Here is a 15714-nt window from a genome sequence, read left to right as displayed (position 1 = left end):
TTTTCCTTAGCCTTGGATTCAACCTTGTGGAGCTTTGACTTTAACTCCTACATTAGGCTTCATGTACTAGCCTTAGGAAATTGGAAGTGACGACACCACTCAGACTCTTATCATGCTTGAAACAATGACAAATTTGCTATTGCACTTGTTGAGAAATTACAAAAATTGCTCTAAAAGCTAGACTATTATGTTCAACCGCACCATGTTCATTAGAGGTGTATCATGCAAGTCTTTCATCAATGATACTAATGATAGACAATCGTTTTGTGGCTTCTTAAGGAGGAAGACAAAATCTTGATATGCACTTGCTGCACTAATATGAGAAACACTCTTGATTTGCTCTACAACAATATTGTAGAATCAAGGTTCCTTTACGTGGAAAATGGACTTTTGAAATCTATTTGCATCATGAGAAATCATCTCCATTAACTACTACTCTTTGTATCAAATGTAGGCATGACATTACTAACCCCGATGGTAAAGTTTCCACAATTTGTGTCATATATCGTGGATAGATACAATACTATTAAGGGATCCTTTACTCGGAGAGGGGACGCCTGAAAACTTTGGCCCCTACAGAATCCGTGGCAAGTGCTGTAGATGGATACACTCCTATTAAGGCATCCCTGAGTAAGAAACAGGATGCCTCATGTCACCCTCCATCGCTTAGCGGCTGGGCAAGGGACGGCTGGAGTCTGGACTGCACATGTGAGAGAAGAGACTGGCGGGTGGTGAGAGAGAGAGAGAGAGAGAGAGAGAGAGTTTTGAAGACGATAAGCCGGGGATGGTGAGAGAGAGATAGACGATAGGCGGGGACTGGTTTGTGCAGCATGTTTTGAGTTTGTATGAAGCTTACAGGATTTTCCGAAGAGAGAGTATTACTCATCCTTTACAGTTCCATCTTATTGATGCGCCGGTAGCTGAGCGGCGATGGCGAGGTTGCTGTCATTGGTCACCCCATCCAATCTCGATTCTCCCCGCTATGCACGGCCCGCCAAGTGCTACTTTACACTTCCGGCTGCACAATGCACGAACCAGCCGCGCATCCTCGATGGCAGGCTGCGAGGTATCCCTCTCCTGTGCACAAGGAAAGGAAGGACTGCCTACAGTTTTGCCAGTCGGCCTTTCCGTCACGGTAGAGTACAATACGTTCCAGATTGGCCGCGCCACAGGCCATGCCTTACCATCGCGTGCAATTCTCAAACTCATCAGCCAATTTCTACCCAGCGCAGTGGCATGATTGTGTCTTGGAAGTTCAATAAGGTTTCTGATTCCGGAAGCCTCTCATGCGGCGTCTTGCGTGCAGTAGCTGCCTTGAAGCCTCTATTGCACTTTGTTGGAGCTATGAATACTGCAAATGCACGCAAGGCAATGGCTAGCACGAGTATATCAAAGGTTTTGGGGAGGCTTTTATTGTCTGCATTACTCTTTGCGAGTGTATTTGGGCAACCACGTTTCTGTCTACCTGCTTCTGCATGTCCTACCGCCTCTGCTGATGTGGACACATCAACAGATCAGTCAAAGGACCCTTATGATATATTGTTTGAGAAGCTAAAGCAAAAGGATGAGGAAATGGGGAGAGTTGGCAGCGAGAGTGGCCTCGAAAAAGTGTTGAAGGAACAAATATACAAGCTTCACAAGAAATTAAAGGAACGAAGGAACAGGTATCAGGAAGCGAGGGCCACTTATGAAGAGCTTTCTAGATTCCAAGCTAGTGAGTTTGAGGAAGAAGCTGATTCTGAAGAGAAGGTTGCTGTACAGAAATCTTGCGAACAAAGGACACAGGCTGATTCTGTGAAAGAGAACGACGTTTCTGCTCATGATGAAATGTCAAGGTGCTATTGATTTCTCGCAAGCTTGCTCAGCGATGGACAAGGAAAATATTTATTTCTTATCATTAAAACAGCCCTTTTTGACGGAGCATTTCACCAATATTTTGTTTGTTTGTCTATGCAGCATGCCAACAGGGCTACAAGAGAGAGAACGAGCAAAGGTTGTTTCTGATTTGAAGGAAACACTTGTGTCAATTATGGAGCACAAGTTTTTACCAGAGGCTGTTGACTTGGAAGTAGACAAACCGGCTATGGAGGCAGAAACAGAACAACTTTTGAAGAAATTGAGAATGGAATGGGAGCCTTCCAAAAGAATTATAGAGTCTGTAGATAAGATGATCAAGGAAGATGCCGAGGCAGAGAAGAACAGCGATGGTGTTTTTGCTCCAAGCTTTAAAAAGTGGAAGGAAGAAAAGAAAGCAGAGTTTAAACAGCTGTTGCAAGCAAATCCTGACATTGCACGTCAATTTGCTGCTCAGAAAAAGGTAAATGCTAACATCATCCCACTCATTTGTTTCAGGATGATTGCTTATTGGTGACAGAGCTGATCTTAGGGAACTTGTGACCTAGAAAGTTCATGTACTCTCAGTTCTAAGTCAAAACTTGCATTTGGGAAGAATTATTAGTGCGAATCCTCCATTTCCCAAGCATGTTTCTGATCACCTACTTTTACATGCATATCTTGCTTGCTTCTCGCAAGGAACTTTTAACATTTTGATAGATTGGACATAATTTAACACACTCCATCTCATCTTGGCCAAATGCTCTAACTTTTCTAAAGTAGTGCTGATCTTGTGAAAAATAGTGCATGTAGGAAGGATAGCACATGAGATACTAACGGACTTAGAAGAAAAGAGAACACTAGCGAAAGACTTACTAAAGCAGGTTGCTAGATTCACAGAAGCACAATGAGTAGATAGACAAAGGAGAGAGGCTGATGAACTAGATCAGGTCCAACGGATCCTAGATCTTGCAAGAAGAATAGGACTTGGAGGGAATGCCAATAGGGAGAGAGCTCTCAAAGCAGATCTCACCTTGTTCAAGCTTTTGCTCAAACAATTGCAGGACAATTTGGCTAATGAGAGGAGTAGCGTTGCACTAGCAGCTTTGGTTGTTGATAATTGATATGATTGGACAGTAGGGGAATCCATAGGAAATGCATTTGTGCCAAGGACCTGCAAAGACAAACTAGATGGTAGTATCAAATAAAACCTTATACTTGATATCTATTGTGGATAGTTCTCTCTTGTTCTGTCTTGTAATACTTGCAATCGGGTTTCGTGTGGCCCTTCTGACCAGAGTGATAGCAAGTAATGTCACTCTTTTCCTTTCCTTTGCTCTTGCTCTTGTTTCTTTACCCTGCATTTGCAATTTTCTTTTTAGTCCTGCCTCTTACATTATAAGCTGAGTTGCTACCTTCTCCACTAGACATACGTCTAATTTCTTCATTCAAGATAGAACCCCTCACCCCATCATATGAGAGATTGGGGTCATTGCTGAGTAAAACCACCAAGGTCTCCCAAGAGTCAAGTAGTGTCATGATAAAAAAGATCGCCCTCAACTTATTATCAAAGTTCAAATTTGCATCTTTGAGCTGATTTAGAATCCTTGTAAATGCACTCAAGTGCTCAACTGCAGGCTTTGACTCTTCAAGTTGCATATTTATCAACTTGCGCATTAAATGCACCTGATTAACAGGTGTGGTGATCTCATAGGTAGTTTTCAGCTTCTCCCATATTGCATAACATGTATCTAAACCCTTAATGTCTGTCAAAATGTCATCAGTGACACTCATCTTTATGTAGGCCACAGCCTTTTTATTTACTTTGGCCCAATCTGCATCAGACATTAATGCGGGTTTATCTTTCTGCAAAGCATCCTCACAATCCTTTAGAAACAAAATGCCCTGTATACGGTCTTTCCAAAGGTCAAAGCCATTACTATCAAACCGTTTGATTTCCATCAAACTCTTGATGTCTGAATTGGAAGAAGTTGCAGCCATTTTATCACGAGCACAAGAGTAAATGCACTAAACTGCAGAAGCACAACCTGAATCAGCAAAATACACTACTGTTCTTTCTCAACCAGGAATAAATCTTTGCTGTTTGTACATGAACTAGCCACAACACGAGCACAAATGCAGAAATTCATCAAGTTCTTTGAGAGAAGTCCTAATTTTTTCGGGCTAGATTTGCACAGATTTGAAAACTGTGCTCCCATGCATGAAACCCCGTTAGAAGAAAGGGGATAAAAGAGAATTTTAAAGAAAAGACGGGGAGGGGGGTTCGTTGACCCGCCAGCTTGGGTTGCAGTTGTGCAGCTGGCGTCTCTTTGCCACGCACTAGACCGTCTCGTCACATGTGTTGCAGACGCCGTTTGCCAGTTGTCGCTTGCAGCCCATTGCCTGCCCGTGACCAACACGCTCGGTCCCTTTCTGCATGCGTGGTCTTTTGCTTGTCGTCAGTCCGACACACCACCAGTTGCGTGAACTATTCACCTACAACTGCCCGACACACAGGTCACCAAGAACTCCAACTGTCTGTTGGTTGTCAGCACTGTCAACCGATCCCATCAAATCTCGGGAAGCGTGCGGAACCTAATGCGTTGTTACCAGTTGTTGGTGAGCTTAGCTGAGAGTGACAGAAGTTCAAGGAGTGAGTGTGAGTGTGATGGCTGGAGAGAGAGAGAGAGAGAGAGAGAGAGAGAGAGAGAGCAAAGTCAAGTACGATTCGATAAGAGTGTACCAACAATGTGTTGGTACACAAATAATAAAATGTATTTATACTTAGGGCACGAAGGGTGCATTCACATGTACAATGTGTGTGTACTATACATGGAGATTAAACCGGGCCTTTATCCCAACAACCGGCGGTTCAGTAGTTTTTCTCATTTGTGATTGATCATGAAAATTGCTTTGTGGAATGTGAAAGGTATTTCTTCGGGCAACAAGTAGTGTCGGTTGTGGAATGTTGTGCTAGCTGGAAAATGGGACGTTTTCTGTGCTGTGGAGCATAAACAACATGCTTTGGTTGGATCTTCTTATGTATATAAGGATAATGCAGTTTTTTTAGTGGTCGACCTCTGCACAGATCAGGATTTATGTTGGCTGTCAAATCCTCTCTATAGCCATCGTTGGTCTCTCAGGACCCTCGTGGCTGATTTTTGATTCTCGAAATAATTTATGAGGGAGAGGTTTTGTGGATTATAGGCGTGTATGCTCCTTCTAATGCAAGGGAACGTCGTCAGCTTTGGGATGACCTGCACTACCTTGCCATGGCTCGTCAAGGCTTTGTTATGGGTGATTTTAATACCTGTGTTTTTGCAAATTAGGCGACCTTTCCGCATTCGGTTATGGATGGTACTGAGTGACATGCTTGGAATGCTATTGCAGTGGCATCTTTGAAATAGGACATGTGGTCATGGATGTATCCACGACAAGCTCGATATATTTATCCTTCTTTTCAGCATCCAAATACTTGGGCTAGACTGGATAGGATCTACATCTACCAAAACGGCTCTTTTTTTCCTACAATCATTGATATGTGGGTGGAATGACAACATGTTTTGTTAGATCATTACCCTTTGGTCCTGGAAATGAGCCATAAACCTGTTCGTGCATTTAAGGCTCTCCTTGCCCATTCGCCTCTTCGGGTTAATCAATCTTTTTTGCAGCAAAACTAGTTTTTGGAAGGTGTTCAAGAACTGATAGCTTCTTTTAGCTCGAAGGTCCTATCTAGTGGGATGAAAGCATGGGCTGTTTTTAGGGATAATGCATGAGCGTTATCCCAACAATATGGTATTCAGCATGCTTCCTCGTTTCGAGCTGAATCGCAGCATGCTCAATCTTTATTAGCTCATTCCTTGTCTCTTAGTCAGATTGGGGATTCCGATGATGACTTGCTCACATGCATTGAATGGTTGAAAGGCAGGGTCCAATCTCTTCAGGAAGAGGAATATGCAAAATACAAATTGTTGGCCAGAGCTGAAGCTTTACATGATAAGAACTGTCAAACTCATCAATTTTTTGCTCTCTGCAGAAATATGCTCAGGAAAATATTGTGCGCTTAAAGGATGGCCAAGGTGATATGATGATTGATCTTGCCTTCATTATTCGGATGACTCTTGATTTTTATAGGTCCTTGTTCGGTCCTCAAGAGATTCTTTCTGATGTTGTTCTCTCTGCTCAAATATATATTTGCGACCTGGTTAGTAATTAGGTCAAACCAAAACAGGTGAATTTAATGGAGGCTGATATTTTAGAAAATGAAGTGGAAGAAGTGCTATCTCACTTGTCCAAAGGAAAAGTCCACGCTGGGATGGGCTTCCTAATGAGCTGTTTTCAGCCCATGTGCAACTGCTTAAGGACCCATTAATTCGCCTGTGTCAGTAGGTGTGGGACTCTGGTATGATGCCTTCAGATTGGAAGATTGCTGTCATCAGGTTGTTGCCCAAGGTTCCCTCTTCAACCTCTTTGAAACAATGGAGACACATTTCAGTTATGGGGGTTATATAAAATCTTCTCCAAAATTATTGCCAATAGATTGTAAAAAGTATTTCCGCACCTCATTCATCCATGTCAATACGGTTTCATTAAAGGTCAGAATATAATGCACAACATTGAATGTCCGATTGGGAATTGATTATGCCAAAGCTTCTAGCCAGCAGGTTGTTATGCTTGAGCTGGATATTGAGAAGGCATTTGATCATATTAGCTGGTCATTTTTGCGGCAATTAATGTCTACAGTGGGTTTGGGGCCCCGTATGATTTCTCTAGTTGATACCATTAGTCACGGTGCTGTGGCTCGTATTGCTCTTAATGGAGGGATTACAGAGGAAATTGCCTTATCTCGGTCACTTCGGCAAGGATTTCCTCTCAGCCCGTTGGTGTTTGCTTTGGTAACTCACCTAATGCTCTCATTATTGGATAAGTTGGCAGCTCAAGGTGAGATAGTTGGCTTAACTCTTCCCTGCGGTGACCAGCTTGTGGGTCAATCTTTGGCAAATAATTCTTTTATGTTCCTTAAGGCGGATTGCACTAATGTTAATCGGGCAATGGTGGCTTGGAATCTTTTTGCTTTGGCATCGGGTCTTCACATTAATACTCAGAAATCTACCCTTCTCTTCTGTATGGAGAATGATCTCCAGGCCTTGGGCTGGAATGGAATTGTGACCCCAAGGGGCAATATAACCAAACACTTGGGATATCCTATTGGTATGGAGGTTGCTCCTCGTGCCTTGCTGGATTGGATGGCCTTCCGAATTCATGACAGGTTCATGTATTGGAAATCTCAGAGTTGGCCTCTACATGTCAGACTAAAAGTGGCTCAATGTATTATGATTAGTATGATTTCATTCTTTCTGCCATTGCTTCCTTGGACTAAGAAGTCCCTTTTGGATTTGATCCAACCTATCAAATTTGTGCTGTGGAAAAAGAAAGGCAATCATTTGGGTTAGGTATGGATCTCCTGGCACTATGTGACTACTCCGAAAAGGATGGGGGGTGCAGCTTTGTGTTAGTATCAGATCCTGGCTGTCGGCAGCCAGTTGGACTGCAGTCGAACTGTACAGTCGGACTGCCACGTGGCAGTCCGACCTGATTCTGCACCAGTCGGCTGCATTTAATGCAGCCGACCTGTCTATTTCTGGCGCCCAGTTTCTGGCTATTTATAGCCGAGATTTCAACAGTCTTTACTCACTTCTGTACGCAGGTTCCAGGCTGGAGATACGTGCAGATTCCGTCTCTGTTCGCAGATTTCAGACAGGAGATCGTGCAGACTGCAGCGGACTTCGAGGTGAACAGCAAGTTGCATCGTCGAGCTGGAGACACGCAGTCCAGTGCACTGCGCCCGTGTATATATCTGCATAGAGCTTGATCAGATGTATAACCGGATGACCCTTATGAAGCGGGTTTCTTTGGAGGCGCAGATGCGGACCTTGTCCGTGAACAAGTCTTCTTCGTTGCAGGAGCACATCAACAAACTTAGACAGCTTCAGATGTAGGTTCAGAATGTGGGAAAGCTGATTTCCTCCGAAGACATGGCGATCACACTTTTGTCCCAGTTGCTGCCACGATTCGGTGCTTTCTACTCCGCCCTTATTGCTTCGGGGCGTGAGTCTACTCTTCGGTGGGAAGAGCTGGTTCCTATGGTCTTGGACCAAGAGGAACAATTGAAGGGACAGCATGCTTCCAAGTCGGAGGCACTGATAGGTCAAGCCTCTCAGAAGAAGGGGAAGGACCAAAAGAAGAAGAAGGGGGATAACAAGTCAAAGAAGGACAAGGACAAGGACAAAAAATCCACATGCCATATTTGTGGAAAGACTGGCCATTGGAAGAAGGATTGCCCTGACAAAGAGAAGAAGTACACCAACAAGAAGGACACAAAGGATTTTGGAGCGGTGGCTGCACCCTCATCAGCTGCGTTTCTTTATCTAGCTGTCATTGAGGACTCTACACCGAATGCTTCTGATGTTGCGATGACAGCTCCCCAGGCTCGAGAGTGGATCGTTGACAGTGGTGCCTCCCGGCACACGACTCCTTTATCAAATGGTGTTGCCCAGTTGCGACCGTGTGGGCAGATTCTCATTGGAGATAGCTCTTCGGTGTCTATTGCAGGACGGGGTGAGATGCAGCTTATTCCAGATGGACACGGCGGTATCCATACCTCAGAGGTCTTGCATGTGCCAAGCTTAGGGTATCATCTACTTTTGGTTCATAAGCTTTGTTCCCTTGGACTTCTGGTGGAGTTTGACAGTGATTCGGTGCGAGTCCTTGATCGTGGGTCAAGGAAGGTTCTCTCGTCAGGATATGAGGAGAACGGTATCTACAAACTGAAGTCTTCTACCGCTCTCTCTACTCTTCTTCTTACCTCTCAGACACAGTCAGAGCTATGGCATGCTCGGTTTGGTCACCTTAATTATGATTATCTTCGGAGGGCGTCACATGGACAGCTTGTTCGAGGGTTGCCGGATATAGTGGTGAGCCAGCAGCCATGCGTCTCCTGCATTCGTGGGAAGCAACATAGGGATGCCATTCCCAACAAAGCTTCGCGGCGGTCTACTTCACAGATGGAGCTTGTATCTACGGATCTTTGCTGCCCTATGAGGAACGAGTCCTTGCGAGGGAGCTCGTACTTCATGTTGATCGTAGATGACTATAGCAGGATGACATGGGCCTATTTCTTGGCATTGAAGTCAGAAGCTTTCTCCCACTTCAAGGATTGGCTTCTCTTTGAGGAGAACCGATCGGGCCGGAGATTGAAGACCTTGCGATCCGATAAGGGTGGTGAATTTGTTTTTAATGAGTTTGCTCATTTTTGTGCAGATAAAGGTATTTACTAGGAGTTTGCTAATACCAACACTCCTCAAGAAAATGGCATTCTTGAACGGAAGAGCCGAAGTGTGATTGAGATGGCGCGCACCATGATGGAGCACCGACAGACACCTCAGTTTCTGTGGGCCGAGGCTGTGGCTACTGCAGTTCACATTCTTAACCGATCCCCCACTTCTGCCGTTGATGGGATGACACCTTTTGAGGCTTACTTTGGGACTAAGGCCGATGTTTCTTATTTTAGGGTCTTTGGGTGTGATGCCTATGTTCACATTCCCAAGGCTCATCGTGATAAATTTAAAGTAGCTTTCCGAAGAGAGGTATTTGTTGGCTACAGCTCTTAGTCCCAAGGCTATCGTTTGTATGATCCTGTGAAGCGGGATGTGTACACCAGTCGAGATGTGCGGTTTGTGGAGGTTCCGGCCATAGCAGCGGGTGAGGAACATCCCGTTCTTGGAGATCCAGGGGAGAGTTGGGCTCCCGCGACAGTTCCTTTGAAGCCCGTGCCTTTTGATTCTGATTTTGTTTCTGACACAGAGTCTATAGTTCCACCGGTCACCCTCGAGGAGTTACCACCGGTGGATATCCCAGAGTCTTCAGTTGATGGAGAGAGATGAGGAGAGGTTCGCCCTCCTCCTCGTTGGGCCCGTGACACACTCCGTGATTCAGGGATCGAGGGGGTCCCTGAGGAGTGGGGACTGCAGGATGGTCCGCGGCGGTCACGAAGGCACCAGGCACATTCTACGGAGCTTGTTTGCTCTAACTATTGTTTGATGACTCGTGTTATGCAGGATCGAGAGCCCACCTCTGTGAAGGAGGCTTTACAGTCCGCACCATGGAAGAAAGCTATGGAAGCCGAGTTGGAGGCTATTGAGAGGAATGGCACTTGGTCACTCGTGCCTCGCCCCCCGAATGAGAAGGTGATTGGCGTCAAATGGGTCTTCAAGACCAAGTACCTTAGCGATGGTTCTTTGGACAAGCACAAGGCTTGCCTTGTTGCTAAAGGTTTTGCACAGCGCCGAGGGATTGATTGTCATGATACTTTTGCCCCCACTGCTCGTATGGCGACTATTCGAGCTATTCTTGCCTTGGTTGGCCATAGGAGATGGCCTGTCTACCAGTTGGATGTGAAGTCGGCCTTCCTCAATGGTGATTTGAAGGAGGAGATCTATGTAGAGCAGCCTTCTGGCTTTGGATCTTCAAATGGGAAAGTCTATAGGTTGAAGAAGGCCTTGTATGGCCTCAAGCAGGCTCCGCGTGCATGGAACGAGAAGATTGATTCGTTCCTTCAGTCACAATTGGGATATCGGCGTTCTAAGGCCGATCCGCAGCTTTATGTACACCCTTCCGAGGATGGTTATGTGCTTTTTGTGTTGTATGTTGATGATTTGATTGTCACAGGTGATCATGCACAGAAGGTCAAAGAGATGAAGGCAGCTTTACATCGGACGTTCGAGATGACGGACTTGGGTCTACTCCATTTCTTTTTGGGCCATGAGATTTATCAGTCTCAGAGGGGGATTTTCATCTCTCAGCAGAGATATGTACAGGAGCTCTTGGTTTCTTTTGCGATGGAGGATTGTCGGACCATTTCTACTCCTGTGGATCCGAACTGGAAGGCCACTTCCCATTCAGCTTCTCCCATGGCGGATGCTTCCCGCTATCGTCAGTTGATTGGATCATTGATTTGGCTCCTCAACACTCGTGGTGATCTTTGTTTTGCTGTTGGGCTCTTGGTAGGGTTTATGAGTGAACCTCAGACAGTGCATTGGCAGGCTGCCCAGAGGATACTTCGGTATTTGAGGGGGATGTCTGATTTAGGGATTCATTATCCAGCAGGCACAGGTGGTTCAGATCTTGTTCTTGCAGGTTGGAGCGACTCGGATTGGGCCGGTGATGTGGACCACATGCGGTCTACTACAGGTTACTGTTTTACCTTGGGTGCAGGTGTTATCTCATGGAGTAGCAAGAAGTAGTCCACGGTAACCCTTTCCTCTACTGAGGCGGAGTATCGGGCCGCGTCTTCCACCACATGTGAGGCTGTGTGGCTTCGGAGATTGTTGGAGGAGCTTGGCTGCCCCCAGACTCGTCCTACTTTGCTACAATGCGACAATGAGAGTTGCATTGCCTTGGCACGGAATCCTGTTTTTCATGCCCAGAGGAAGCACATAGAAATCCAATACCATTTTATCAGAGAGAAGCTTCTGGATGAGACCTTCGCTGTGGAGTATTGCAAGACGGAGGATAATCTTGCAGATTTGTTTACGAAGGCACTTCCCCAGGCTCTACCTCGGAGACATGCCAGATCTCTCAGGCTTGTGCGCCGCCCAAGCTCTAAGAGGGGGTGTTAGTGATTCAGATCCTGGTCAGTCGGACTGACACGTCGGACTGCCACGTGGCAGTCCGACATGGTACTGCACCTGTCGGCTGCATTTAATGCAGCTGACCTGCCTGTTTTTTGTGCCCAGTTTTTGGCTATTTATAGCCTATTTTTCCAGCAGTCTCCCACATTCTTCTGCTCACAGATTACAGGCTGGAGGCTCGCGCAGATTCCGTCTCTGTTCGCAGATTTCAGACAGGAGATCGTGCAAACTGCAGCTGACTTCGAGGTGAATAGCAAGTTGCATTGTCGAGGTGGAGACACGCAGTCCAGCGCACTGCGCCCGTGTTTATATCTGCATATCTTTGTATACAGCACACTTTATACAGCAGATCTTCATCTTCCACTGTCTTTTTCTCTCTCTTCCCTCTCTGCGTTCTCTCTCTCTCAGTCCTACGCTTCCGCACCGCTGCACTCTGACAGAACCAACCTGAAGAGGAGTTTCCATTGCGACACAAGGCTGCGTTTCCAGCGTTTGAGGGTGAGCGGGAGGGCTGCGCCTCAGAACAAGGCTGAAGCGAGCGTGGGCGTGTAGGAAAGGAGTCCAGTTGGTGGATTTGCTGCTGTTTACTGCTGTCTGAAGAGAAGGAAGGCTGAGTTTTCAGTTTTCAAGTGCAGGTTTTACTTTTTCATCGCCTCCGGCGGGTGAAGAAGATTCGGGACGCGGAAGAAAGAGCCCTAGCAGGCTGCGTTTTCACAGTCAGAGGGGGCTGCTTTTGCGTTTGTAAAGGCATTATAGGTGAAGATATCTACAGAGATTGACTTGGAGTTCCAGACGATCATGGACCAGAAGGTGCCTGCTGTCTTACCGGCTCTTCCCGCAGATCAAAAGCTCGATGGTGACAACTACCGCATCTGGCGCGTGATGATGTTGGCCATCCTTGAGTCCTACGATTTGGCGGAGCTTGTACAGGAACAGATCGATCGGCCCTCGGTGAGAGATGAGTCCAAACTCTCTTCCGATACTCGTGCGGAGTTGGCCAAGGCACAGTCTCATTGGGACAAACTGAATGCCCGGAATCGTTCTTTTCTTTTTCTGTCTTGTACTACTGCCGTGATAGCCCACATTGAGCACTTGACGGTGGCTCGGGAGATATGGCTGGAGCTTGATCAGATGTATAACCGGATGACCCTTATGAAGCGGGTTTCTTTGGAGGTGCAGATGCGAACCTTGTCCGTGAACAAGTCTTCTTCATTGTGGGAGCACATCAACAAGCTTAGATAGCTTCAGATGCAGGTTCAGAATGCGGGGAAGCCGATTTCCTCCGAAGACATGGCGATCACACTTTTGTCCCAGTTACTGCCACGATTCGGTGCTTTCTACTCCGCCCTTATTGCTTCGCGGCGTGAGTCTACTCTTCGGTGGGAAGAGCTGGTTCATATGGTCTTGGACCAAGAGGAACAATTGAAGGGACAACATACTTCCAAGTCGGAAGCCTTGACAGGTCAAGCCTCTCAGAAGAAGGGGAAGGACCAAAAGAAGAAGAAGGAGGACAACAAGTCAAAGAAGGACAAGGACAAAGACTCCACATGCCATATTTGTGGAAAGACTGGCCATTGGAAGAAGGATTGTCCTGACAAAGACAAGAAGGGCACCAACAAGAAGGACACGAAGGATTCTGGAGCGGTGCTGCACCCTCATCAGCTGCGTTTCTTCATCTAGCTGTCATTGAGGACTCTACACCGAATGCTTCTGATGCTGCGATGACAGCTCCCAAGGCTCGAGAGTGGATCGTCGACAATGGTGCCTCCCGGCACATGACTCCTTCATCAGATGGTGTTGCCCAGTTGCGACCTTCGCATGGGCAGATTCTCATTGGAGATAGCTCTTCGATGTCTATTGCAGGACGGGGTGAGATGCAGCTTATTCCAGATGGACGTGGTGGTACCTATACCTTAGGTTTGGGGTATCATCTACTTTCGGTTCATAAGATTTGTTCCCTTGGACTTTTGGTGGAGTTTGACAGTGATTCGGTGCGAGTCCTTGATCTGGGTCAAGGAAGGTTCTCTCATCAAGATATGAGGAGAACGGCATCTACAAATTGACGTCTTCTACCGCCCTCCCTACTCTTCTTCTTACCTCTCAGACATAATCAGAGCTATGGCATGCTCGGTTTGGTCACCTCAACTATGATTATCTTCGGAGGGCGTCATGTGGACAGCTTGTTCGAGGGTTGCCGGACATAGTGGTGAGCTAGCAGCCATGCGTCTTCTGCATTCGTGGAAACAACATAGGAATGCTATTTCCAACAAAGCTTCGCGGCGGTCTACTTCACAGATGGAGCTTGTATCTATGGTTCTTTGTGGCTCTATGAGGAACGAGTCCTTGAGAAAAAGCTCGTACTTCATGTTGATCGTAGATGACTACAACAGGATAACTTGGGCCTATTTCTTGGCATTGAAGTCGAAGGCCTTCTCCCACTTCAAGGATTGGCTTCTCTTTGAGGAGAATCGATCAGGCCGGCGATTGAAGACCTTGCAATCCGACAAGGGTGGTGAATTTGTTTCTAATGAGTCTGCTCGTTTTTGTGCAGATAAAGGTATTCACTAGGAGTTTGCTAATACCAACACTTCTCAAGAAAATGGCATTCTTGATTAGAAGAACCGAAGTGTGATCGAGATGGCGCGCACCATGATGGAGCACCGACAGACACCTCAGTTTTTGTGGGCCGAGGCTGTGGCTACTGCAGTCCACATCCTTAACCGATCCCCCACTTCTTGGAGATCCAAGGGAGAGTTGGGCTCTCGAGACAATTCCTTTGGAGCCCGTGCCTTTTGATTCTGATTCTGTTTCCGATACAGAGTTTACTGTTCCACCGGTCACCCCCGAGGAGTTACCACCGGTGGATATCCCAGAGTCTTCAACTGATGGAGAGAGACGAGGAGAGGTTCGGTCTCCTCCTTGTTGGGCCCGTGACACACTCCGTGATTCAGGGATCGAGGGGGTCCCTGAGGAGTGGGGACCGCAGGATGGTCCGTGGCGGTCACGGAGGCACCAGGCACATTCTACGGAGCTTGTTTGCTCTAACTATTGTTTGATGACCCGTGTTATGCAGGATCGAGAGCCCACCTCCGTGATGGAGGCTTTATAGTCCGCACCATGGAAGAAAGCTATGGAAGTCGAGTTGGAGGCTATTGAGAGGAATGGCACTTGGTATCTCGTGCCTCGCCCCCCGAATAAGAAGGTGATTGGCGTCAAATGGGTCTTCAAGACCAAGTGCCTTAGCGATGGTTCTTTGGACAAGCACAAGGCTCGCTTTGTTGCTAAAGGTTTTGCACAGCGCCTAGGGATTGATTGTCATGATACTTTTGCCCCCACTGCTCGTATGGCGACTATTCGAGCTGTTCTTGCCTTGGCTGGCCATAGGAGATGGCCTGTCTACCAGTTGGATGTGAAGTCGGCCTTCCTCAATGGTGATTTGAAGGAGAAGATCTATGTAGAGCAGCCTCCTGGCTTTGGATCTTCAGATGGGCAAGTCTACAGGTTGAAGAAGGCCTTGTATAGCCTCAAGCAGGCTCCGCGTGCGTGGAACAAGAAGATTGATTCGTTTCTTCAGTCACAGTTGGGATATCGGCGTTCCAAGGCCAATCCGCAGCTTTATGTACACACTTCCGAGGCTGGTTGTGTGCTTTTTGTGTTGTATGTTGATGATTTGATTGTCACAGGTGATCATGCACAGAAGGTCAAAGAGACGAAGGCAGCTTTACATTAGACGTTCGAGATGACGGATTTGGGTCTACTCCATTTCTTCTTGAGCCATGAGATTTATCAGTCTCAGAGGGGGATTTTCATCTCTCAGCAGAGATATGTACAGGAGCTCTTGGTTTCTTTTGCGATGGAGGATTGTCGGACCATTTCTATTCCTATGGATCCGAACTAGAAGGCCACTTCACATTTAGCTTCTCTCTTGGCGGATGCTTCCCGCTATCGTCAGTTGATTGGATCATTGATTTGGCTTCTCCACACTCGTGTTGATCTTTGTTTTGCTATTGGTCTCTTGGCGGGGTTCATGAGTGAACCTCAGACGGTGCATTGGCAGGTTGCCCAGAGGATACTTCGGTATTTGAGGGGGACATCTGATTTAGGGATTCATTATCCAGCAGGCACAGGTGGTTCAGATCTTGTACTTGCAGGTTGGAGCGACTTGGATCGGGCTGGTGATGTGGACCACATG

At 46.7% G+C, this 15714-nt stretch overlaps 1 protein-coding gene across 3 annotated transcripts in view; it reads left to right on the top strand.

The window, feature by feature from the left end:
- Window positions 1-548: 548 nt before the first annotated feature.
- The window catches only part of EMB2458 (FtsH extracellular protease family), a 166235-nt gene continuing 151069 nt past the window's right edge, over window positions 549-15714 (top strand). For all 3 annotated transcript variants that reach the window (XM_087691687.1, XM_087691686.1, XM_087691685.1), the window contains exons 1-2: window positions 549-1835; window positions 1957-2317. In XM_087691687.1, the coding sequence (XP_087547813.1) occupies window positions 931-1835; window positions 1957-2317 (1266 nt within the window). In that variant the 5' untranslated portion in view covers window positions 549-930. The remainder of the gene's footprint in view (window positions 1836-1956; window positions 2318-15714) is intronic.

Source organism: Lygodium microphyllum, chromosome 13 (assembly GCF_053477565.2).
Source record: "Lygodium microphyllum isolate KBCC chromosome 13, Lygodium_microphyllum_v1.1.10, whole genome shotgun sequence".
In the NCBI taxonomy this organism is placed as follows: domain Eukaryota; kingdom Viridiplantae; phylum Streptophyta; class Polypodiopsida; order Schizaeales; family Lygodiaceae; genus Lygodium; species Lygodium microphyllum.
Note: the sequence above shows the minus strand (reverse complement) of the source record. Positions and strands in the feature narration are given on the sequence as shown.